General features: G+C 40.9%; 2 protein-coding genes and 2 long non-coding RNA genes across 6 annotated transcripts in view; 2 read left to right on the forward strand and 2 right to left on the reverse strand.

Moving 5' to 3' along the window:
* The window catches only part of LOC145451971 (RNA-binding motif, single-stranded-interacting protein 1-like), a 248,113-nt gene that overhangs the window by 159,687 nt on the left and 64,099 nt on the right, over positions 1-24,327 (reverse strand). The gene's annotated exons all lie outside the window — the stretch shown is intronic.
* On the forward strand, positions 603-14,146 carry LOC145451963 (uncharacterized). 2 transcript variants are annotated; one of them, XM_080330177.1, is made up of 9 exons: positions 603-1,165; positions 2,364-2,523; positions 5,205-5,326; positions 5,444-5,727; positions 6,836-6,964; positions 10,762-10,935; positions 11,890-12,309; positions 13,633-13,801; positions 13,854-13,995. In XM_080330177.1, exons 1-9 carry the CDS (start codon positions 950-952, stop codon positions 13,860-13,862), a joined length of 1,683 nt encoding a protein of 560 aa, XP_080186303.1. In that variant the 5' UTR covers positions 603-949; the 3' UTR covers positions 13,863-13,995. The 2 variants fall into 2 exon arrangements, with proteins under 2 accessions (XP_080186303.1, XP_080186302.1); XM_080330176.1 differs by having other exon boundaries at positions 604-1,165; positions 13,869-14,146.
* Positions 17,717-24,276, forward strand: LOC145451989 (uncharacterized). Its single transcript, XR_013919157.1, has 5 exons — positions 17,717-19,265; positions 19,644-19,730; positions 19,903-19,992; positions 20,053-20,116; positions 23,990-24,276. It is a non-coding gene; the product is annotated as an uncharacterized LOC145451989 (long non-coding RNA).
* Positions 20,795-23,885, reverse strand: LOC145451986 (uncharacterized). 2 transcript variants are annotated; one of them, XR_013919152.1, is made up of 5 exons: positions 23,411-23,885; positions 23,279-23,348; positions 21,640-21,813; positions 21,407-21,548; positions 20,795-21,346 (listed from the first exon to the last, which is right to left on the reverse strand). It is a non-coding gene; the product is annotated as an uncharacterized LOC145451986 (long non-coding RNA). The 2 variants fall into 2 exon arrangements; XR_013919153.1 differs by having other exon boundaries at positions 23,279-23,876.

Genomic DNA, 24,327 nt, shown 5'->3' on the forward strand with positions numbered 1-24,327 from the left:
ATAATTGACATTAGCGACCTGCCAATACCATTTGCAACAATTACGCAATATTTACCGAATTAAATGAAAATGTCAACGGCGCGAGTGCGTTATTTATTTGCAGCCGCGATAAAAACGAGTGATATAGTAATTCAACCGGTTTTGTATTCTCTACCGAGAAAGGCAGGCGAATACGAGCGGAAAGCTAAACGATAAAACTTGAAACATTGCACGCCTTGAGGGCTACAATCCCGTTACTTGAGCTATGTTATTTGTTCAGAAAAAATCGACACGCTTTATGCAATGTGTAATAACATAATGTTCACGGGACAGTTACCAATACTCGCTTACAAGAAGCATTTCTTAATCTGTCGATGTTGTGCTACAGAATATCTAAGAAATAAAAAGTTGTGTGTTCTGCACTCTGTGGCGATGTGACAACATTGCTATACCAGAGAGACATGATGGTACGAAAGTTCGCATTTCGCCTAAAGGCATTCTGATAAAGACCTGATCACAAGATGTCAAACCATTCAAAACCTGATTTTGCTCATGCCTATCTAACCGTTGATTAAGCTGAGCAGAACAAATCAACGCAGGAAGCAAAGGGATCTATAGGTAGCATGGCATGTTGATATAATTTAACGGGGTACAAGGAATTAGAATGGTCTCGATGAATTTAAGAGTGGCGGATTGTTGAAGAGTAATTATTATTAAAGGATTAGGCATCGGCAGGATAACGTTAATTGGGAACGTTTAGATCAGTATTGGCCCGTTCAGTGAAGCTGAAGAATATTGAGCAACGCCGTAAAACGTTTCATAGTTATCATTCATAACATGCTGAACATGTTACAATAGTTTCTAGGTTGATATAATTGGGCATTGTGGTTGTCTGGGGTGAGGATCTATTTCTGCCGCTTCGGCGGATATTATCGTGAAGGATAGACTGAGCACAGACAATCACTGAAAGATGGCCCAACTGAGTATAAATCCTCATGGTCACGTGGTACGGGACGGTCGGACATTGGCTGAGATTATCGCTGATGAAGAGTACCTTGAACCTGATGAACGGCCAGTTGAAACCAAGGAAGAAAAGAAGGAAGAAAAGAAAATGAAATTTTTAAGCTTTGAACTGGACATGACTTATCCAAGGACACTACGCGGATTCGTACGGACTATTCAAATAGTAAGTGTATCTCTGAAAAGGAGAATCAATCCCGACTGAATGTTGTGATGAAATCTGAGGGTGATAGTGAATTTTCTGCGTTAACCTTAGCGCCAGTGTACTTACTGGATGCAAAGCCAATCCAATATATCCACATATAGCATCTCCTAGCGCTGCATTTAAAACAAACGGTGTTTTAAAACACTTTGTTTAAAACATGCCTTAAAAGAATTGCTTTTTTTAAAACGTTATATAATTATGCCATTATTGTGCAAAAACTTTCGAAAGACGTGTAGTATGCGCCCACGGAGGATTTGCATCAAATAAACTCGACGTATACGATATGGAGCGGCAGGAACGGTCAAAATTGTCGTTGGTTCGACAGTTATAGCAAGTGATGAATATGACCGCCTACCGTAAAAATGCTGCATAACGATGTAGACCTTGCTAAAAATGTTTTTGGTCTGTTTGTGAAAGTGGTCGAAAGCCCTTTTCGTCGAAGAATTAAAGATTCGTGACGTTATGACTAGAAAAGAAGAAGCACAAACAAAAAACAACAACAATAAAAACATGTTTTAAACAAGGGTTATGTTTCAAACATTTTTGTTTTAAATTGATTTTTGTTTTAAATGCAACCCCAGATTCCCCCATATACTACTAAGTCAACAGACACAAAGTTCAGAATATTGACATCTGTGGTCTAGGTGCATTTAAGTTATCACACGTTGTCTATGTGTGAAATATACGCCGTACTGTACATCGAACTTTCGAAATAGCAATGCCCTGTCAATGGTGAAATGGTAGTAGGCCTACCCCATTTCGGAAAACACCGAACACCGAATAAACGAGGCCTCGTAAAATTAGACGACACAATGACACTAACCTCCGTTTACACTAAAAACTTCTATAACTTCTATTTTTGGACGCTATATATCTGGTCGATTCCGTATGCTTAATGGCATCCACGAAAGTCAATGCTCTGAGCAAGGTATTGTAACCACAAAAATACATATCAAACATGGGAATTGTTATGATATAGCCATGGCAGTTGATGTATCAATAGATCCACAGATGCGCAATTATGCATACGCCTCTCCTATAGGTAAAAAGTGTTTCGGTTTATTCATCACCAATCACACCTAATGCGACGTGACATATGCATCATCATGACGAGTTTATGTTTTCGATCCCTGCAATAATGTCTTGTTTTGTTTTTCAGCTGTTGCTGCTTGTTTCGTTTGTGTGCTTAGTCCTTACAAACTGGGGAGACGCCCAAGGAGCTTACACTTTCTACTGCATAGTGCTGGTCGTTGCTGCTATCATTAGCGGGTTTCTTTTCTTTTCAATCATCGCCGGAAGCAGAAGCGGCAAAGTTTGTGGTAGGTTTACCGAACTACATTTCGGGTTACCATAGGCCCTACTTTAGAAGGATCTGTCCTCCCTTTTACCGGAAATGGAAAATGTCCTCCGAGGACGCCCAAATGTCCTCCTTGTTGACAATTCGTCCTCATTTACAGCTTTTACAGCTAGGCTAATGGACAGGGTCAACTGAAAATCGGCGCAAATGACGCGAAGTAGGTAATGCGGTCGCTCGAGTGGGTCATTTGAGAGTCGAATCAGAGTAATGGCCTTTTTTAGTCAACACAACAAGATTACCAGTACATATTTCAAAATTAGCTGTTTTCAATTTCGGTAAACTAACCTTTATGACTTTTAAAAAGTGTCATCATTTCCGGATTCCAAAATATCCTAACTACATTCGAATTCAATGTTCTAATCACGTCCACACCGCGCGCTGGTTTCCAATGCAATTCCATACAAAACTGAATAAATGTAGATGTCAAAATTTCAAAGCAAAGCTTCTGGTAAGATGGTTCACACTGCGAGGATTATGAGATATTCATGTGATCACTCATGGTGTAATCTCTCAGAGTCAATACCAAACAATGATCATGCCGAAGCTCCGGAAACCAGAGCATAATGCAACTTGATCAGATGCACTTTCATTTGTTCGTCTTTTAGATGAGAGAGAGAGAGAGAGAGAGAGAGATTGAGAGAGAGAGGGGGTATTCGTTTTCGCCTGCACCATCGATATGCTTTTGACGATGGGGATGCGATACGACTGTAAGGTCATCTATAGTCAGCACCCCCGTTTTTTCTCCCCCATGCTATCCGTGGATGCTGAGCGCCTAGCAGTATATCTGCGGATATCAGTTTGAAAAGTCTTTGGTCTCACCCGACCGGGGTTCGAACCCACAACCTACTGATCAAGAAGCCGGACGCATCACCATAAAACTATCTCGCTCGGTAGATGCATAGGTTATATTCAATCCACGCGTGATTGAGTGAAATAGAATAACATTATCTTAACAAATGTTACATTTCCATTCTAATCGGATTCTGTTTATCACCACCGGTGATTATCCGCTGTTTGATATTTTGATGAAATCTGTTACAAGGCATGATCCTGTACGCAACAGGCAATCGAGTAGGGTGAACACTGAAATTAGATGTCTGATACAAACAAACCTATACTTTTTCAACGCCTCTAATTTAACAAATGTCACCTACATCACTCTTTTGGGATTTATCATGAAAACGCACCAGTTATTCAAAGCTCAGTGCACATGTTGGGTGTCCCATACCAATTTTAATTAACAGCCTATCCGTTCTAATCATAAGCGTCCAAATTAAACAATATTAGTAAATGATCGCTGACCGTCTGCGATCCACACCTTCTCTTTTTGTAAGGGTTGATGCGAATTCATAACGTTGCGTGACATCGAATGGTCAATTGGTGAGACAACGTAGGCTACAGTGCAACAAGACAGCGATTGCTCAGTCACAGAACTATATAATCAGCTAGGACATGGTGAAACGCGATGTCGTATAAAGCGTGTGAAGTTCGTTCGCATTCTCTACCATGCGTCATTAGCCACCGCAAACTGAAAACATCAATCTCAAAGCGTCATATTATGGTCGCATGTGATATGGTGAGCACTATAGCCAGGGATGAATTGGCTTTGGTTTTGTGCTGGTACTTTTACATGATACACAACGCTGCAAGTAAATCGGACTTGACATGTAAATATATATAACTCTGCTAATCTTTTTTAAAAGTATTTCACTGACAAACCCATTCAATGACTTTTGGAACGCGACTCTTACTATCCCTAGACTATACATATGCAACACATGTCTCGAACATTAGCTGACCCTATATTTGTATGTGTATGTGTATGTCCTACCCTCTATCGCCTGTGCGGCGATGCGGACCTTAAATAATCCCCGAATACCTAATTGGGATTTTAAGGTCGACTTGGATTATCCTGAATCCATCAAGCCATTTGTGTAGTGTTAGCGTATCTACACCCACAACTCCACTATCACATATCAGTGTTGGGGATGTATAAGTATGGTACGTCGGCGGTAGCAGTTTCAAATCATCCTCACTGCATTATTGCGACTGATTGCACCTCATTACTAACTACACCTCAAATGCATTGGGTAATTCGCACTAACTAAAAGAATTCGTGTATGTCGCCTAATTCCACCATGGCGAATGGTGTACATCAGGTAATCGGCATTTTCCGGTACAAAATATTGCTTTCACACCATTTCGATGAGTGAAAACGCCTCAAATATACACCAGTTCTCATGTATATATAAGTATATCTCAGGTGTAGACTGGGAATTGATATCTTGTATCACCCCGAGAAGGCGAAAATGATGTCAGACATAAACAGAACCCACTATACACTCCAGGAATATATATGCATAGGAATTGGTGCATGTGACTCGTTTCACCCATTGGAATGACTGTGAAAGAACAAAAATTATACTTTAGAGGAAATCTTATATATGTATAGGCTGCCTATTTTCTATTCATGTATAATATACATTGTATATGTTTACAGTGTGGGGGGATACAACTTTCACAATGTAGTTTGTACTTGGAATTGGAAAACAATAGGCTTATCATTTGAACGATTGAACGATTTGAACGAAATTGGTTATTCGGATTTGCATTCCCCATGATCACCCTCATATTGTATTTTAGGATTGACCTGGGTAAAGGTCGAACTTTTATACTTTTTCCTCTTCGGATTTCTTGTATTCATCGGGGCTTGTCTCGCCGCGAGTAACAACGCCACTGGAAATCCAGCGCTAAATGCAGGAGCGGTGAGATGAAGTTTGAATACTTTTTTTAGGATTACATAAACTGTCGCTCAATGACTAATGGGCTTAGCATTCAGCGCTGCGTCAGAAAATTTATGGCTATTCAACTTTCAATTATAGGCATTCGGCTTTATTGCGTGCATCACATTCGCTCTCTACATATTCTGGACCTGGAAAGATTACAAAAACCCGCCGGCAGAGGACGAAAAGGATGACGAGAACAACGAAGAGAAGAAGAACGATGATGACCCGGAAAAGGGTCTTCAGAGTCCTCCCCACGATAACGGCAATGTGGAGCCAAGGACGGAAAGTCAACGCCGAAAAAATAGCCTAATTGACCCCCCGGAAAACGAAAACGGCGACTTAAGAATTGATCCTCCCATGAATCGTAGCGACAATTTTCGGTAAGTTGTAAAACTATCCATCAATTCGTAAATGACAACGGATGTAGCGTCGCAAATTCTTCGCGGTGGAGGGCGATAACATCAGCCCGATTCGGTTTTCGGAAAAACTGGTTTCCAACGCACCGTCGACACCGCGTTTTTCGCTCGCGGCACAGATTAGCTCACTGTACGCCGGCCTGGTAATTACAAGTTTTCGCTTTGCGAGTGAAAATACTGCCGAAAAACAGACCTGAGAAGAGTAACATGAAGTGGAAATCGTGATACTTTGGTCAGAAACGCGGCTTTGATGTCGTTAATTGATATCACCTGAATTTGCATCCGAAACCCGAACACTTATTTACTACTTACATGTTCGATTTCGGTCAGCCACAATTGTCGGACTCCAAGAGACCTATGCGTTGCGGAGTAGCTTCACGTTCACACTTATAATATTATAGGTAGTTTATTCAGAGCTGGTCAGGAACGAAGTACTCTTATAGTTCCTTCACTGCCTACTTAAGTGGTTACGTTTTTAGACTACTCATATTTATACTAGAACATTTTTTGGTTGTTTTTCACACTTGTGATACTGGAAATTTAGTAAGTAGTTTTGGAATTCCTTTGCCTAACTGTTGTGAGTGCAAATGTCACACTATAGCACACCTATAGCATCACGGTAACTCACTATATTTAATAAAATGTAGTTATTTGTACTGCCATCATCTTGCAAATTCGCAAGTTTTCCATCGATTTACTGCTGAAAGTATGCAACCCATCAATAAAACCTACTTTCCGAACTACATAGTTGAGAACTTTTGACGTTTCTTCGAAATTGCTACTTCTATTTTTAATTCGGTACAAATTTACGGAGTTGCTTCTACTTCTAATTCAGTCGCAACGGTGACTACTTTGATCGCTTCTGAGTTAATGGTAATATTTCAGTATCCTTCAGGCATTGTCGTCATATTCCTTAAAAATAAGGACATGAATTCAATCACGTTTGTTCTTACCATACTATGATCTGAAATTATTACGCAGAAGCCCGTTCACATCTGTCACTTTTAATTGCATCTGTTTACGTTATTACTGATTTATGGCTACCCGCGGTAACCACTCATCTTTACTGCAGATCAAGTCAAAGCCGTCGGCTCATTGACAACCCGAGAAGGTCATTAGACGGACAGCTCCCTATATTATCTCGAGATGGAATGATTGATCCGAAAAGGAAAAGCGATCAATTCTATCGACGACACCGAAGGTATAGCTATAGAATATGTGAGTTATAGGTTAATTTAACCCGCTGCAGCAACCGGGATGGACCAGTGCGTTTTGAACTTGGACTCAAGCTTAAACAGAGGATCACCAAAAGTAAACGCACATTTGTGGCGAGAGAAAAGATCTTGGGTTTGAGCAAGATCTCGTCGAACCTCTTTCACAAATATATTATGACCCGAAACATACCGTACAGTAAGTTACAGATAGACAGACGCATAGACAGTTACAGATAGTATGGTCAGCATAGAGTTGGACTTGTTTGCATAGTTTCTAATGTAATGTGGGATAGGGCACAACCCGGATACAATGTTATAGACAAGCGGTTTAAGAAGAATCATACATAGTCTTGCCAGAATTATATACCATATCCATCCGTTCTCGCTGCATCATATCTATCGATATGTTGACCGTTTCGGGGTAAAACATGTTACGTTACAGGTTTACAAATGCATGGGAAATTGAAGGCCCAACCCTTTGTGGACTAGCGTAACAAATTCGGTACATACCGAATTACATCATTTTGTGCTGACTTCACGCATACTTGACACGGCCACGACGGCCGTCGTAGAAAGTACACATTCCGAACATCCCTTTGGCGCCTTTTAAAATAGAGTGTTTGGAGTGAAAGGTGGGTGTCCCGGACGTTGTTTGTTGCATTGGCATGTCTGAGTGAAGTCAGTGGACCCACGTTCTTTGTTGCTTCAAGGTCGAAGGATTTGGTGAGTATATTCGTTTATAAAAATATGTATAGGATTCTTTACACCATAAATCACATAGCCAGAAGTGTTTTGGATCAATAATGTGTTATTCTTCTTGGCAAAGTTGAAAATGGGGAGTGATGCGAATTTGCGTCATTAGCCCTTTGTTGGTCAATTCTGACAACATTCCTACTACTGAAATATTTCCATATGGAATAGGTATTTACGTGAGAAAAGAGGGGAATAGATTCACCAACTTCACGAGTCAAGAAAGTGCCTTGATACATCACATAATGACAATAAATATGTAAACTAACTACTAGAATAGTGCGAATTAGTAACAAATATTGTCAATAATTTCAATCAGAAATTGCTGTTGCGGAAATGGATACCAGATGTGTTTATGGGAAAAAATCACTCATCAAGTGACGGTAAACTGGAAAGGCAGTAAAGATGGTGGCAGTGATTCTGACGACGAAGAACGTTCTACTGCAGCAACTTCTGCTGCTATGTGATAAATGAGTTCGGATGAATCCTCTTCCACCGATGAATCTGATGAAGATTCCTCAATCGTGTTTTCAAAAGTAGGGAAAGGGAAAACACCGGGTCATATTGCATGTACACCGCATGAACCAAAACGAAAACCTATATGGAAAACAATTCTAGGTGAAAAGATCCCTGGCTACTATTTCCCTAATGGAAGGCAGAATTGCTCGACAGTGACTATACTGTTTCTTCTCCGCACGCATATTTCGAATATTTTGTTGTAGCGGAATTGCTGGACTGGATTGTTTATGAGAGCAATTTATTTGCCGTTCAAACTAATCCAACGAAGGTAATGCAGATGACTGGAGACGGTATTGAAAAAGACTTGGGAAGTTGCATGCATATGTCTATCGTGAAAATGCCAAGATCCTATTTGTAATGGGCAGGGTTGTAATGACTCGAGTCATGACTCGACTCGAGTCCGACTCGAGTCACGATTTTCAGAGGACTCGACTTGACTCGAGTCATTTTTTCAAAATACAGAAATGACTAGACTCGACTCGAGTCAATCTGTGTATTGACTCGACTTGGACTCGAGTCATTGCGCATGACTCGCACCAAGTCATTGACTCGAGACTCAGACAGCCAAGACCGACATTTCATTGTAATTCCGAAGCAAACACACTATTGGGATTTCGTCTGTTTGTACTGGTACTTGAATATGAGACCAGAAACTGCTAAAAGTGAGGAAAATTGGTATATTATAAATGCGAAACATTCGATATCACCAAACAGAGTTATAAAAAGTGGGTTTACCAAGACTTTAACTGGAAACTGAGCAGTGTACACAATGACTTGGACTCGGACTCGAGTCATAATTCCATGACTCGGACTCGACCCTCTGCTCGCTGACTTCGACTCGGACTTGACTCGGTGGTGAATTGAAATGACTCGACTTGACTCGAGTCCAAAGTATAAAAGTGAGATTGACTTGTGACTCGGAGCCTTGTGACTTGGTTACAACCCTGGTAATGGGCCAATGATACTAGATATGATAAAGTTTCTGATATCATGTCCCGAGATCGATGGAAGCAGATCAAATCTTTCTTGCTCATAGTTCATCTCGCATGTGATTTTTTGCAGTAGGATCAAACGTGCGATCAAACATACTGAGTGGCTGTCAATTCAGTAATGGCACAGACTTCATGACAAGGAGAGTGATATTTGAAGTGAAGGAGGTTTCTCTGGACGGCGTTAGTATTTGGCAGTAAAGTGGTATGACAATCGCAGTGTGATACTGGTCAGTACCTTTGTCAAAGCTAATCCTGTTAGTAAGATTGAGATTTATTGGTTGATCTTGCTGTCGTCAATAGTTAATTGCTGTACTGACGACTGTTTTTGTGCAATTTCCGAAACAGATGCAAAAATATCTGCTTGCACCAAATTATAAGCAGAATACCTGGTAAAGTATGGAAAATTAGTGACAGGGGAAAAAGAGGGAGGTCATCTCTCTGTATCCAGCAGGAGTATCATAAGAAAATGAAAAGAGGACCAACAAAGCCCACCCCAACGCGACCAAGTGGGTCACTCGCCTTCCATGGACACCAGGCAGAGATGCAAGAGACATACCTATGAAGAACAACCTGTTACAAAATGTGTCAAATGTCATGTACATCTGTGCCTGAACAAAAACTATAACTGTTTTGCTAATTTTGACCAATAATTTCAATGGACAAAATTGACCTGTTTTGTTTCGATTTTTGTCGCGAAAGCCTGATGTCGCAAATTTGCGACAAACATTTAAAATAATAAATAATAAAAGAAAAATTTGAATTTTGTTGACCAATGTCTAAGTTGAGGCAAAACAATTAAAGTTACGCATAGAAATAATTTTTCCAACCATAGAGAATATATTCAGTCCACAAAGGGTTAAAACCATTGTAAGAGCAATCGAACGATATTGATCACGGGGATATGATGTAGAGATGATCGGTTATGGCTTATGATATTTCTAATTAAAACGTATGAACCATAGATCTTCAGTTCACACATGATTCCATATCCAATTTCATATAACATTCAAATTCAAGTACATATCCGGAATAATGACGAAAAGTCGTTCGTCCTAATTTGAAGTCATTCAAAATTTCGCTTTCAAATTCCATTATCCGGTATCATATGGGTCTAAATTAAATCCAAATTCGCCTACAATTGAATAATATGTTCATATTAAAATAAACCGGAATATTTTCAGTTGGTACAAAAATTAGAATTCAAATTTTCATGCCTGTCATGTCATATCTGGTGATACGACTGTTGATAATACAAAGTTCTTTTGAATTCCATCTATTATAGTTGCTGACGATTACCCTTGGCGACCGTTCGACTACAATATTCGGGTTTATTTCAATATGAATATACCATTCACTTACATATCTAAGTTCTGTAGCTCCAAGAGTCTCTTCAAGTATATCCAAATGTGTGCCAACTGCCAAGTGCGTATTCCCAGTCGAGCGACGACGGTTTAGTACCTTTTGCGATACAACAATAGTGTCAAATACAGAATAACTTAATTTAGCCTTTTATAATTTTATAGCGGGTCGGACAAAGATTCAGCTTACAGCGAAGGCTCCATGAATGATCGGGACCGATCGCTGCCCACCAAGATTAGACGGACCGCCAGCATGCGAGATGCCAACAGAGCAAGGCAATCAGTCAAAACGTCACGCCATCACGCTGGGGAGAGGAGGATGCACCATTCAGCCGACCGGTATGTTCGCCTCTAGAGTCTAGCCTAAGTCGGGTATAGTGGGCGAATTATAGCTGTCTCTCACAGTATCAAGTACCGGCATTTAATTCATATACAGGTGCATACAAGCACCAATGAGAGATGAATTTAAAAAGTTTGCCTGCACAAATCAAGAAACCGGCGAGTAATATGCAAACCCTGTACGATGTCAATGATGATGTACGATGTACGGTCAATATCTTGGGTCGCGATGATGGATACATTTCGCCAAAATTGCAATCGCGGGCAACTGTAGACATGAAGACGTTCCGGTTATATAGCAAAATGACGATTACAACAATGCCTTTTCTTATACCTACCCCTTTTATTGTGCGGATATGTGTTTTTTGCGAGTTTGTTAGCATCTGTACATTGGATTTGACCTACAGTTGTGTTGTCCCCGCTGCATTGTACGCAGAGATAGTCACCAGTCAGTGACGATCGACTATTATTTGGAGTATACCCGAGTCACGAGCCATCTACTTGCACTATTTACTCAAATGTTTATATTTGAACCTATACTTCCTCTTCAATTACAGCAGTTTGTGATGCCAAACTAGCGTGAAGTCGGAAGTTACGCTTATATAAGGTTGCATCACTTTTTGAGTGAAATGATCACGCACCCCTGATATACGGGTGTGAATACACACTCATGACCCACGAAACCAGAACTGACCTCTGACTTATACCGAGGTATAAATCGAGTACAAGATTTTCATCCAAATTATATGTATGCATATAGGAAAGTAGCAAGACATGCACTGCACGTAGGTACGTGCGATTTATGACCGCGATATAATTCCGAGTTGGTTGCCTATACAATACAGTGGATAAAATTGCATCGATGCAGACACACAAAAACAAAGGAATAACTCTTCAGCACACACCAAATAAGTATATGTCAGACATATTGGCTTGAAATCAATGTTGTTTCAGGCGACCGAGACAGCTATCAGCCGCCGAATTAATGAATGATGAACACCGCCAACGCAAATCAGTTCCAAACTGGCTCAAAGCAGCACTTGATGATGACGAGCCAGACATACCGAGGATTTCCTCCACGATGCCTGCAGCGAGACGAAAAAACGAATTCCCGCTCCTACACACGTCCGACGAGGAGTCGGTAGCGTACCCATCCGTGTCGCAAACACTCGGGAATCAGAGGGAGCCGAAGTGGGGACACGGCGGTCGCGCCTACCGGGAAAATCATCAACATATGCGCAGAGGGATAAACCACGGTCGACATAACGCTGCGTACGGGCAGCACGGAAGGGGTGGGAAGCGGCCGCACGCCCATGGACACAGGATGCTGCATAATCACGGAAAACGACATGGACATGGTCAAGGACAAAACAGGCAAGTCGAATCAACTATAACACATCACCACTGATTGCCAGGGTTGTGATGACTCGAGTCATGACTCGACTTGAGTCCGACTCGAGTCACATTTTTCTGATGACTCGACTTGACTCGAGTTATTTTCTCAAAATACGGAAATGACTCGACTCGACTCGAGTCAACCTGTGTATTGACTCGACTTGGACTCGAGTCATTGCGTATGACTCGAACCAAGTCATATGACTCGAGACTCAGACGGCCAAGACCGACATTTCATTGTAATTTCGAAGCACATTAAAGTAACCACACTATTGGGATTTCGTCTATTGGTACTGATACTAGAAAATCCGACCAGAAACTGCCAAAAAGTGAGTAAAATTAGTATATGATCAATGCGAACCATTCGATGTCACCAAACAGAATTTAAAAAAGTGGATTTAACAAGACTTTGACTAGAAACTGAACAAGCAACACAATGACTTGAACTCGAACTCGAGTCATAACACCATGACTCGAACTCGACCCTCTGCTCGCTGACTCGGACTCGGACTTGACTCGGTGGTGAATTGAAAATGACTCGACTTGACTGGAGTCAAAACCATAAAAGTGAAATTGACTTGTGACTATGAGCCTTTTGACTTGGTTACAACCCTGCTGATTTCATATTGAATTTCACCATTTCGTTAAATCAAATTCGGAATTTCTATAAATATTCAAATTCAAATTGTAATTCATTTTCGAATTACGTACGTAGATCGCGACAATGTTGGAGTTACTTCAACAATTCCAGCTCAGTTAGAAATATTTTGACTGTTTCGACATAATATTATTTTATTTCAACATACATGAGCAATTGATCATTTTACGCCAAGCCCTTAAGTTTAAAGCAGCATGCATTTCCACTGCGTGATAGCATGGTCTACTTTTGCTCCAGGCTTTTGCAAGGCACGGTCCTATATGCAGCTCGGGTGATTCATCGTCGCTAACTTCGAGTCATTTCGATTCACTCCAAATTTTGACTCGAGACAATGAGTGAAACTACGAAGTTCGGGTTATCGACCCGTGGTATAGAGGCTTAGCCACACCGAATCAGTCTAACTTGGTGCTGTGCATGGACAGCGGTTATTATGTAAATTGTTGAGAATGCTCTACTGAGTATCATATGAGAGTATAATTCAATGTAAGCGGTGTTTATCGACTGAATTGCCAAATGACACCTATAACGACAGGCTATTTCGACCGCGGTCAGGCTGGACTCCGTAACCTATTTCTTTCATAGATGCCGAACGATCGCCACAATATTCTTACTCTGAACACAGCCGTAATCGACTTGACTTTCAGGGGGCATCACCGTCGAGGGGACCGCCAAGGTCGAATGGGACCAGGGCACCAGCGGACGAGACAGCATCCTTCTCATGGTCGCGTGCGTCCACAAGACGACGCCTTCCTGCGCAAGATGATGGAAAACGACCAGTTAGTAGATCGCAAAGCGCCAAACACCAGACCAGGGGTGTGTATGTCGAGTTGTGCTCCTGCCAGTAATTAATATCACTCAAGTTCAGTTTCCTTGATTTAAGGAGCAACGGGCCCCGAGGCAGAGGCTGCACGAGACACCGTCCTCTCTACATTTTCCCGAAAGATCGCGTTGGGATGATCACGAGATGGAGATGCCTGAGCGCGGTGTCACAAAAGCCATGATAGAGAATTATTTAGAATCGGCGTGATAGCCCCGGCGTAATCCTATTTTTGTTTATTTGACTGTTATATATATATTCCAATGTCGTTTTTTTGGTGTCAATGTTACCTTGCGGACTCCTGTTTCAATAAACACCATCGCATAATAACGCTTTTAAAATATGGTTGTATGATGCGGTGGTATTTTTGGTTACTCAGTGTTTTGTTACTTGAGCAATGCTAATGGTGAAAGGAGTCACTACGCACTTGTGCTACTCAAGTTGAGGTACAAGTGTAAATCAATTTTGGAGGTATAAGCTATATTACTGGGGGATATAGAACTTTAAAACGAATAGTATAAACCACATTTCTTGAATCCATGAGCTACTTCTTGGGTACTGATGAATGCGAAAGTCTACCAGTTATACTTCCGCTTTTCATCCGTTGTATGTTGTATGTCTTCACTTAGACATTCACAGCACTGGGCAGGGCTTTCGCTCCTGACGAAGAGCATATAACGCTCACCGGGACTGACATCAGTGTCTGCAAGTTCAATTGGGTTGCCGCACCGCGCGTCGAATCGCCCATCTTTGCATCGTAGCTAGGGAATATTAACTACATTACTGTTAAGCATCCGCGGGTGCGAATAAGAGCAACGCCCCGATCGAAAACTGCGCTCGCATGTTCCTTAGGGTCGACTGACCGATGTTCAACTGTCTTTCATGTGGAACACTTCTCGTTTCCAGCCTTTGAAGCTCTCATTTGAATATTTTCTACAGCGACCGCGGTTGGCTAATTTGGTCCTGGCGAGTGACCTTGAACCGGCGGGCACCGTCTTGATGACACCTGCTATAAACTACAATATCGTTAGTGACTTTACCCTAACCCTAACACTTTTCCTCCAAAGAGCCTTTTTACGCTATATTTTGAATTGTCAATCTCGCCACACTTAGACGTCACAATTAGAGATTCATGACGTCATGGCTAAAAAACATGTTCTAAACATGTCTGTTTCAAATTGATTTTTGTTTTAAATGCAAACAGGCGTAGCTAATATAACTGACGCTTTTATGATCTGTCTGTGAAGCATCCGTGCAGAGTGCGTACAAAAGGCACGAAGTTATGGAGAAATAAAACAATCCCTTATAAGGTCATGTCCTATGGCATGTATAATATGACTTTTGAATCTAAAACGCAAGGATCTAGATTGAAATGACATGCGGTATAGATGTTGCCCCTACGATAGGGTTACCATATTTTGGAAATCCGAAAAGAGGAAACTTTTTCAAAATTTTCAGACTTGCAATATCGGAGGAAAATCTTGAAAAGATAGTAAATTATTTTCACTTCATGGTCGGTTGACTAAAAAATGGTCAACTTTCCGACTAAGCTCCGAAAATACAGTTTTTCTTTCACATTATCGATTGGAGCTTTCCGGCCCAGCTCCCAAAATAGTCGCTGGAGCTTTACTTCAGTGCTGATTTACTGTGTCTCGGTCGAATTTTACCCTATATTTAACCAAAATTCTCACAAAAGAGGACAAAACCTCAAAAAATTCGTCTTGGGCGTCCTCAGAGGACACTTTCAAAAAAGTCAAAAAAGAGGCAAATCCCCTTAAAAGAGGACGTATGGTAACCGTACTCTACGAGTATGATCAATTAGGACACAGTTTGTAAAATGCCAGTTTTAGGAAGCGAATTTCAAGGCAGCCTAAAAAAGTACTCAATTGAATTATTTTCTTGCCGGAGATCTGCGACCCGCAGATAAAACTTGTTACGGAAAGTTTTCTACTGCTTCTACATCACTGTGTTCCAAACATTTCAAGACAATTCGCAAAACTGTCCCTTGGCATATTTTTCCATGGTTCAAGGTTTCTCACCAAATCAACGCAAAACAACGCGTTGGGTTTTATCGAGTCAATATAACGGGTGTAACCAAATTTTTGTGACCATCTCGACCAGGCCCTGCCTATAGTTTCTACGTGTTAGAGGTTTATCTGGGCTCCTCATAGCCGACCTCACTGGAAATACGGTGTCGCGCAAAAAGTCTAGATCAGTGGTTCTCAACCGGTCCGTGAAGCATTTGCAGGGGCTCCGCGGAAACTTTAAATTTGTAAAATGATTGACAGCCTAATTTCTCTTTATTTTTTAATTGGGAAAAGCATGAGCCAGTTTCGCTTCGTAACTGCTGAATCTTTAGAACTCAAATCATTCAAGTGGTCCTCTGAGATGAAATATGCGATTGTGCAAACCTATTTTAATTGTCAAATTGCCAATAGCCTGCTGGTACAAACACATTGCTGTTTAGAGAAGTTTTGTTTGGGTTTTGTGGAAAAATGAAATGTTGGAAATAGCAAAATCAAACAGGGTGACTTCAAAATTATTGCAAAACATTTTGGATATGGTTTTGTCAGTCTCAGCAAATTAGTAAACAGTCGTTTGAAACAGAAATTCCTTAATTTTTTCCTAATCTGTCCCAATGAAGGAATTGAAACCTCACCACGAAATTCATTTTCTTCTTTGATATAACCACTAAATTACTTCAATATGAGATGGTAAATAGAAATGACTAGGCTGGACGTGATATGTTAATTAAAATTTCACACCATCATCATTGGTTTATTAGCAATTTTATCAGTTCAATACACCACAAAAATGCGATACAATGAAAAGACAGGAAGATGTCGAAGCGACAAGGAGTAGTCTATGGAATCTGACACCCACCTTGGCCTAGGCGATGTAAAGAGGAGGCATGCACACTGAATGAAAGTCGGAAGCGTTGCGCGTTAATATTACATTCGCCAACAATATATCTTTGTGGAAATGGATTTTTCGCACTCGTTCATATCAAATCGAAGACGCGGATTTTCAAGACGATAAATACAGCTGGAAAACTACCTTCGAAATAATAAAAGTCTGCCCAATTTCTACATTTAGTGTACTGAAATTTTCAAGAAAAGTCATTTTGTGACTGTTTATCACTAGCCTGCAATTAATATTTGCACGAGGCAGATGACGGTTGCACGATAATTAAGCTAACTTTGAACGAAAACTTGAGGGGGTCCGCGGGGGTTCGTGACGGTCGAGAAGGGGTTCGCGAAGACAAAAAGGTCGAGAGCCACTGGTCTAGATAAATTGAGTGAAGTCGAGGCTTCGAAGATCGACAGCAACAGACACCGACGAGGACACGCGGGAGAGAGAGAGTGAAAGATGGCGAATGCACGCGTGACCAGAAGTCGTCCGTACGAGAGTAAACGACTTAGGAACGATAGGCTGTCAGTAGAGATGATGCATGCCAAATTTGGCTCAATTCCAACCACTAGAAGCAAAGTTATTGCAGTAGAAAAATTTGGATTCGAATAAAATAGTATTTACGGCGACTAAGGGTGGATTGCACACAGGGTTGCCAGATTGGCCCTTTTTAGAGGCTGTTGGCCCCAAAATAATAATTTGGCCCCTTGGCCCTTTATTTTCAATTTTTGGCCCTTTTTGGAAGCAGTTGAGACATACCGTCAAACTAAGTATTCAAATAAATCTATCTCGCAAATTGAGCTGACAATGTTTATGCCAATGTCAAAGATTCGAGTGGAAACACTGTGGTAGATTTGGATTTGTTTTTGTAGAATGTAGACTGTGTTGGAATTGTAAATACAGATTTGTGAACAGGTGGACGAAAAAGCATCGAACATAGATGGAAGCTATCTAGCAGAAAAATTCTGAAGAAGAGCACCCTTTTAGTACTTAATGATTGATAGAAATTTCAAAGAAAAAAATGCAACATAACCGTAGAGTTTTTTGGTGAAAAACCTAAAAATTAGGTATATATATTAAGTTGGATAAGTTTCAAATGTAAAGAAACTATTCTCTCAATGTTTAATGAAAATTCATAAAATTTAATCACTCTTATATTATAGCACAAAAAGTTTTATTTTACGATTTTTTATTCAGTCGGAAAAGGCTTGAAACAATGAAGCAGTTATTGCATTTGGATCCAGTGTAGTTGCAGGTAGTGGATTTGGTGTCCTACAACAGTATCAACAATATAAAACTGGAATTCCAGGTGTCTATGGGTAATGTTGCAACGTTATTGACGTTATTGAACAATTTGGCCCTTTTTGGCCCCTTTTCCGGCGCTGTTTGGCCCTTTTTCGCAAAAGATGTCTGGCAACCCTGATTGCACAGATGTCGATTAATTCCTAATCGCCGATTAAACGTCAGTAATCGGCTGGCTTCCGTGGCACAGATGCCGATCTGCCACTAATCGGTGAATTTTAATCGGCCAAATGTTATCCGCCGAGCGAGGTGTCTAGAAAGTTAATCGGCTGTGTGCTTCGCGTTGACTGCGGTCTGGGCTGGCTACAGGTACACTAGTATTTGGTATTGAGATGGTGTTAACTGGATGCTCTGACGTGCAGTTGCGGTATTAGCTGAAAACATTGTACTCAGACACTACTACAACTGTTGGCGCATATTATGGGCGTGGCCCTACCACAGCCGATAGTACCTTATGCTATGATTACCGGTATGACATTTTTTACAGACTGTACTGTACACTGTACAGAATTCGATAGTATACTTTGGAAATAAAATATGAGGACGGAAAATTGCAACAGACAGGAAAAGTTTAGAATAATTGAATTGATAGAAGAATATATTGAAACCAAAGAAGACAAAAAGACTGACGGCAAAACAAAAAGATGCGGCCTGAGATGTAATCAGTAAGAAATATGCAGCTATGAATACCGGTCCTGCGCGTGCAGCCGTACAACTGGCCAAATCCAGAATGTATTGAAAAATTTGAAACGAAAAGCAAAAAAGTTGTATGCATCACGACGCGTCGAACGGGCCAAAACTGGCCCACCTCCAGTTGACGAACTCCTTGGAAAAGGTTTTCGATAGGTAATTTTACTGACAATTCTTTAAAATTCGCAGTAGGAGATGTATTGTTTCCATCTGTGTTTATCGTGACTCTCTGCGTGCTTCATACTCACGTTTTAACGCTCGTTTTGAACTGAATAGACAAATTTTGATGATCATGAGAAACATTTATTGTCTTTTTGTAATTCCCAACTACCTAACCATATCCAGAGACTGCTGCACGTCATCAGCTATACGAAAACGACACATGGGGAACACTGCTCAGCAAATTCCTAATCTGAACCGCTCCTTGATCAATCTCCAATTGATTTTTATAGCACTGGTATATTTATTATCACTTTTCAGACCTTATTCCATCTCAAATTGAATGTTTGAAACATCAGTATGACTACGATTGCGTATTCGATAGTCACACGAACAATGGTGAGTGCATTTAGGACATAAACTTTTTTAATATGTTACAACCAACGACAGAGGAACTTGCATCCAATTTTAACTTGCAACAGTCTGGCTTTGCTACAGTGCAGGTGCCTGAGCAGTCTCGTTGGCCATATTATTGTTAGGCTTGCAACTTGACTTGAAGATTTGATTTCGAGTCAGGATTTCTCATACCGTATGTCATATTGAAGCAGTGACTCGAGTCAAATCCATTCATCCTATTCCAACTCGAGTCAAGTCATGATTTTAGTCATCCATCCTTCCTATGTGTCGCGAGGTTAAGATAAACCGTGAAAAAATAATTTGAAAGTAACTTTTCTAATGTATTTCGAACTAAAATTTTTAAATAAAATGTTTATTCAGATGCATATTCCGAAGATTCAGTTTGCATCTTCATCATCGACGAGGATGTGAACACAGAGGCTGGTTCTTCATGTCACAACAGCGATGGTAAGTTGAGGTACTAATTTGAAATCCATATGAATCGTGTTGGTACTAACATAGCCACACGAATACTTCAAATAGAACATTGCGGGTTGTTTTGATTGACATTAACATTGCTCTATTGAATTTGAACTCTATTGAATCAATACAACTGTTGTTAAACATAGCTTTCTTGCAGCAAATGAAATTGCTGCCCTTTTCGTTGTTGATGGCGATGTGACGCTTTCTTAAGTTCCCTCGACAGACTTCAGGATGGAACACCAGACCGGTAAGTGTTAGCATACAATGATGGTGATGCAACCCACAGTTTATTCATTACTACATTCAGATATGCAAGATGAAACAGAGAACACAAAAAGCTCAACGCCAATTGTCTCGAAAAAGAGAGCCAGGTGTGTTGATGAAAAAAATCATATTTTAAAGGTCAACTGCATCTTCATGACAACTTTGCGGAATCATGTTCAGAATTATTTTTCATAACGAAATTACCGACTTTCCGTGTTTCAACTCAATCGGAAATTGCCGTAATTTTGACTGAAAGTTCCAATATTGGCATGTTTACAGAAAAAGCAGAATGTGCATTGTGACGTCAAGTGAGTGACACATATTATCAACACGGGTCACAGCGGCTGTTTGTGTTCTCGCAGTTTTTATTCTAGTCAGTTATGGCCGAGGTTTCCATTGTAACGGATTTGCCAAGTGATATTGAGACTGAGTCCGAGTACTCGGATGTCGAATGTTAGTGTCATTTTTGCACGTACTTACAAAATTACCGTTTAAATGCCGGATTGGTTCAGGTGTTGATGCGCTCGATACCACGTCAGTGGAACCCCCTGCAGCTTCATATGATGGGACATAATCAGCTTAGCTTGCTCAGCGCAAGCCACTCGTCGAGACTACATGAAATACAGTAGTATATATATACTCTGTAGTGTAATAGCTCGTTTCAGTCATGTAACCTGATATCTGATATCTTGATAAGTTTTTGCTGTAAGGAGGTTCCGAGAGCTACTGACAGGATTAAAGTGTATCACAGAATTGCCAGGATGCAATTCTGTGTGTCAGGACGTTGACGTATTGGAGATGTCCTACAATGGATATCAACAGGAATATGGCCGCAGAATAATAACATCGAGTTCAATGCATGAATGGGATGAGTCTCTGATTCGGTTGCCAAATACTTTTCTCGCACTAATACACTTGTTTTCCCTTTTCAGGAAGTTGAAACATACTGCATACAGAAATTGTGTTCGCTGGGTATGGGGATTCTGTGGCAAAAACCAGCAGAAAATCCTGCCTGCATGCGTTGTTACTGCTGTCCGAACAAAATTTACGTCAAATTCTTACAAAGGATTCCAGTTCAGTACGCCACATTGTGAATGTACACTGTGCAGTTGTATTCCAAATAATAAACACATATAACTCATCGACCAAAATAACTACTGTGTCAGGCAGAAAAGCATATCGGGTTTTATGTCGGGCAATAGCTTCCTCTCTGCTAATTTAGATTATGCTGCGAGTCAGAGGAGGTGGAACGGTCTCAGCACAATCGCTCAACTCAACAGTTTCTGGTCCAGTTCTGATGAGTGCTTGAACTTCTTCGACAAGCCCATTGCAGTAATCTAGAACAGGCACAACAATATGACGAAATCTTATGATGCAGTCAGATCGACGGCAGTTACCAAATGTTGAATTTCCAAGTATCTTGTGGACCGTACATTCCCCATTTTTGTACTTCTGGTATTTGACCGCGGTGCTCCTTCTTTCAACATTTTCTGAGTTTTCGAGCAATTTTCATTGAAATGCAGGATTGCCAACTGCATCCTACAATAAATGCATAATTGATGAGGCTAGTAATTATGCCAAAATCTGATATAGGTTGTTTTAAATAGCCGAGACACTGCAAGGTACCTACCTGGCTTTTTGACTGAAATATGGTTGTAGTGACATAACTTTGGGCAGAAATGATTGAGGAGGGCATTGAATGATTCACTTCCAGCAGTGTTTCCATTCGGCGATAGATGGCGTATGTCATTTTTCATTCGCGTGGAGTAGAGAACATCGCAAATCCTTTCATATGCCAATGAATCTGAAAATGGATTGTCATAATGGTAAACAACAGAATCAAAGATGCTATTCATTGTAACTTAAATTTAGGCCTATATGTATCATGTATATATGCTGAATGGAGCAGTTTGTTTCTTTTTGATACAGTCAAGAGGTCAAGTGTAGAATACGGCCAGTGATCCCCATGACCAGCACCGATCATTGTTTCACATTACACCAACAAATGCTTCCCATGAACACGTCAAAATAAACTGTATTTTTGCCTGTGGCGTGAGGGATATTAGGGTTGCCGGAGGTGGGATATTACGGTTGCCGGAGGTGGGATATTAGATTTGCCGGAGGTGGGATATTAGGGTTGCCGGAGGTGGGATATTAGGGTTGCCGGACGTGAGATATTAGGGTTGCCGGTGGTGGGATATTAGGGTTGGGGGAGGGGGGATATTAGGGTTGGTGGAGGTGGGTTATTAGGGTTGGGGGAGGGGGGATATTAGGGTTGGTGGAGGGGGAAAATTAGGGTTGCCGTAGATGGGATATTCGGGTTGCCGGAGGTGAGATATTAGGGTTGCCGGAGGTGGGATATTAGGGTTGCCGGAGGTGGGATATTAGGGTTGGGGGAGAGGGGATATTAGGCTTGTCGGAGGTGGGATATTAGGGTTGCCGGAGGTGGGATATTAGGGTTGCCGTAGGTGGGATATTAGGGTTGTCGGAGGGGGGGATATTAGGGTTGGTGGAGGGGTGATATCCCTCCCTCCACCAACCCTAATATCCCCCCTCCGGCAATCCTAATACACCCCCAACCCTAACAAACCCCTAACCCTAATATCCCACCTCCGGCAACCCTAATATACCCCCTCTGGCAACCCTAATATCCCCCCTCCTGCAACCCTAATATACCCCCAACCCTAATATCCCCCCTCCGACAAGCCTAATATTCCCTCCCCCAACCCTAACATCCCTCCCTCCCTCAACCCTAATATACCCTTAAGGCCCTAACCCTAATATCCCTCCCTCCACCAACCCTAATAATATTAGGCTAATACCCCCCCCCCCCGGCAACCCTAACATACCCCTAACCCTAACATCCCCCCTCCGGCAACCCTAATATGAATATCCCCTTCCCCAACCCTAATATACCCCTAACCCTAATGTCCCCCATCCCCCAACCCTAATGTCCGTCCCTCCACAGGCAAAATAAAAAACAATTTATTTTGACGTGTTCATGTGAAGCACTATGAGTTTTGACATGTTCATGTGGAGCATTGATCGATGATGGTCATGAGGATCACTGGCCGTATTCTACACTTGACCCCAGTCAAGTAGGCTATTTCATCTTTAAAGGATGTAACGGCATCTACACTACCCGTAAATCAAAATCTGGAGTATGAGCAGTTTGTGCAGTCTTGCTTGATTCTCAGCGTGCTACCTAAACTAGACTCTTGCACGTCCGACTCTGATTGACACATTGGACAATGTTGAAAAATGCTCACCAGCTTATTTCTGTCCACAATCACAAACTGGGTGTTGCTATTCTCCAGACATTCCTCTGAATCTGAATGCCTGCAAATCAATATCTTGGTGAAGACTTGGTACAAATATGATTACACTGTTCAAGTACTCACTCTGACTCGCCATCTAACTCTGTTGGGTGGAAGCTATTATCACTTGACGGGGATTGGATATCGCTTTCACATGCAGTCTTCATAATCCTCTCCAGCAATCGGGTTTGTACAGCGATGAAAAGATACTTTGGGTACCGAATATCGCGTATTCGAGCAACCATACGCGACACCAGATGTACCTCCGTGCCTCATCTTCTTCATACCTTCCATATTTACAATCAAATCCAGTATCAAAATCAATCCCAACACTAATAACTATCTGTTTACCACACTGAGCTATAGCAGGACTTTGGCCGTGTCACTCACATGACGTCATTTCATAGCTGAATGATTTCATATCCGTTTTTCAGCTTTTCGATTTATAATTTAAATTACTTGAAAACTATCATGTAATTCCAATTTTTATTATTTTATTCATATTCCTAACCACATAACGTACGATATAAGGCAAAGTCATTTTTAAGATGCAGTTGACCTTTAACTATAATGTTGGTGATCAAAATGTGGTGTTCGGAAATGAGCGTCCTGGAAATGGCAAAGGAGCAACATGATATCAGAAAGAAATATTTTAAATTACAGATGCATGTCAAGTACCAGAAACTGGAAATGGAAAAAGAACTGCAAAATTGAGAAAATACAGCAACGAATCGAAATAGCACAAAAACCAGACTTGGACAACTAGTTAATTGGCTGTATAATTAGAATAGTAAGTGCAAAATGCCAGTAATATAATTCTAACTTAATTTCTGGTTTTGCTGAAAATTCTACAGTAGAACTCTACAATACTAAGCGAGTTGTGCAGATTCAATTTCCAAATTTTCACATATTCAGTAATCCCTATTCTATTTTAATTCGAAAAATAATTACTGTCTATAATTATATTCTAATTTGGAAAAATATGCAGCCATAATTATCAT

This window comes from Botryllus schlosseri, chromosome 12 (assembly GCF_051294905.1).
Source record: "Botryllus schlosseri isolate E-star chromosome 12, Bs_hap1, whole genome shotgun sequence".
Classification (NCBI taxonomy): Eukaryota; Metazoa; Chordata; class Ascidiacea; order Stolidobranchia; family Styelidae; genus Botryllus; species Botryllus schlosseri.

Excerpts from the sequence above, each read along its gene's own strand:
- LOC145451963 (XM_080330176.1), top strand. The coding sequence starts at position 950 with ATGGCCCAACTGAGTATAAATCCTCATGGTCACGTGGTACGGGACGGT. Across the intron at positions 5,327-5,443 it reads CAGCGCTAAATGCAGGAGCG|GCATTCGGCTTTATTGCGTG; the intron begins GTGAGATGAAGT and ends TTTCAATTATAG. Across the intron at positions 5,728-6,835 it reads AATCGTAGCGACAATTTTCG|ATCAAGTCAAAGCCGTCGGC; the intron begins GTAAGTTGTAAA and ends TCTTTACTGCAG.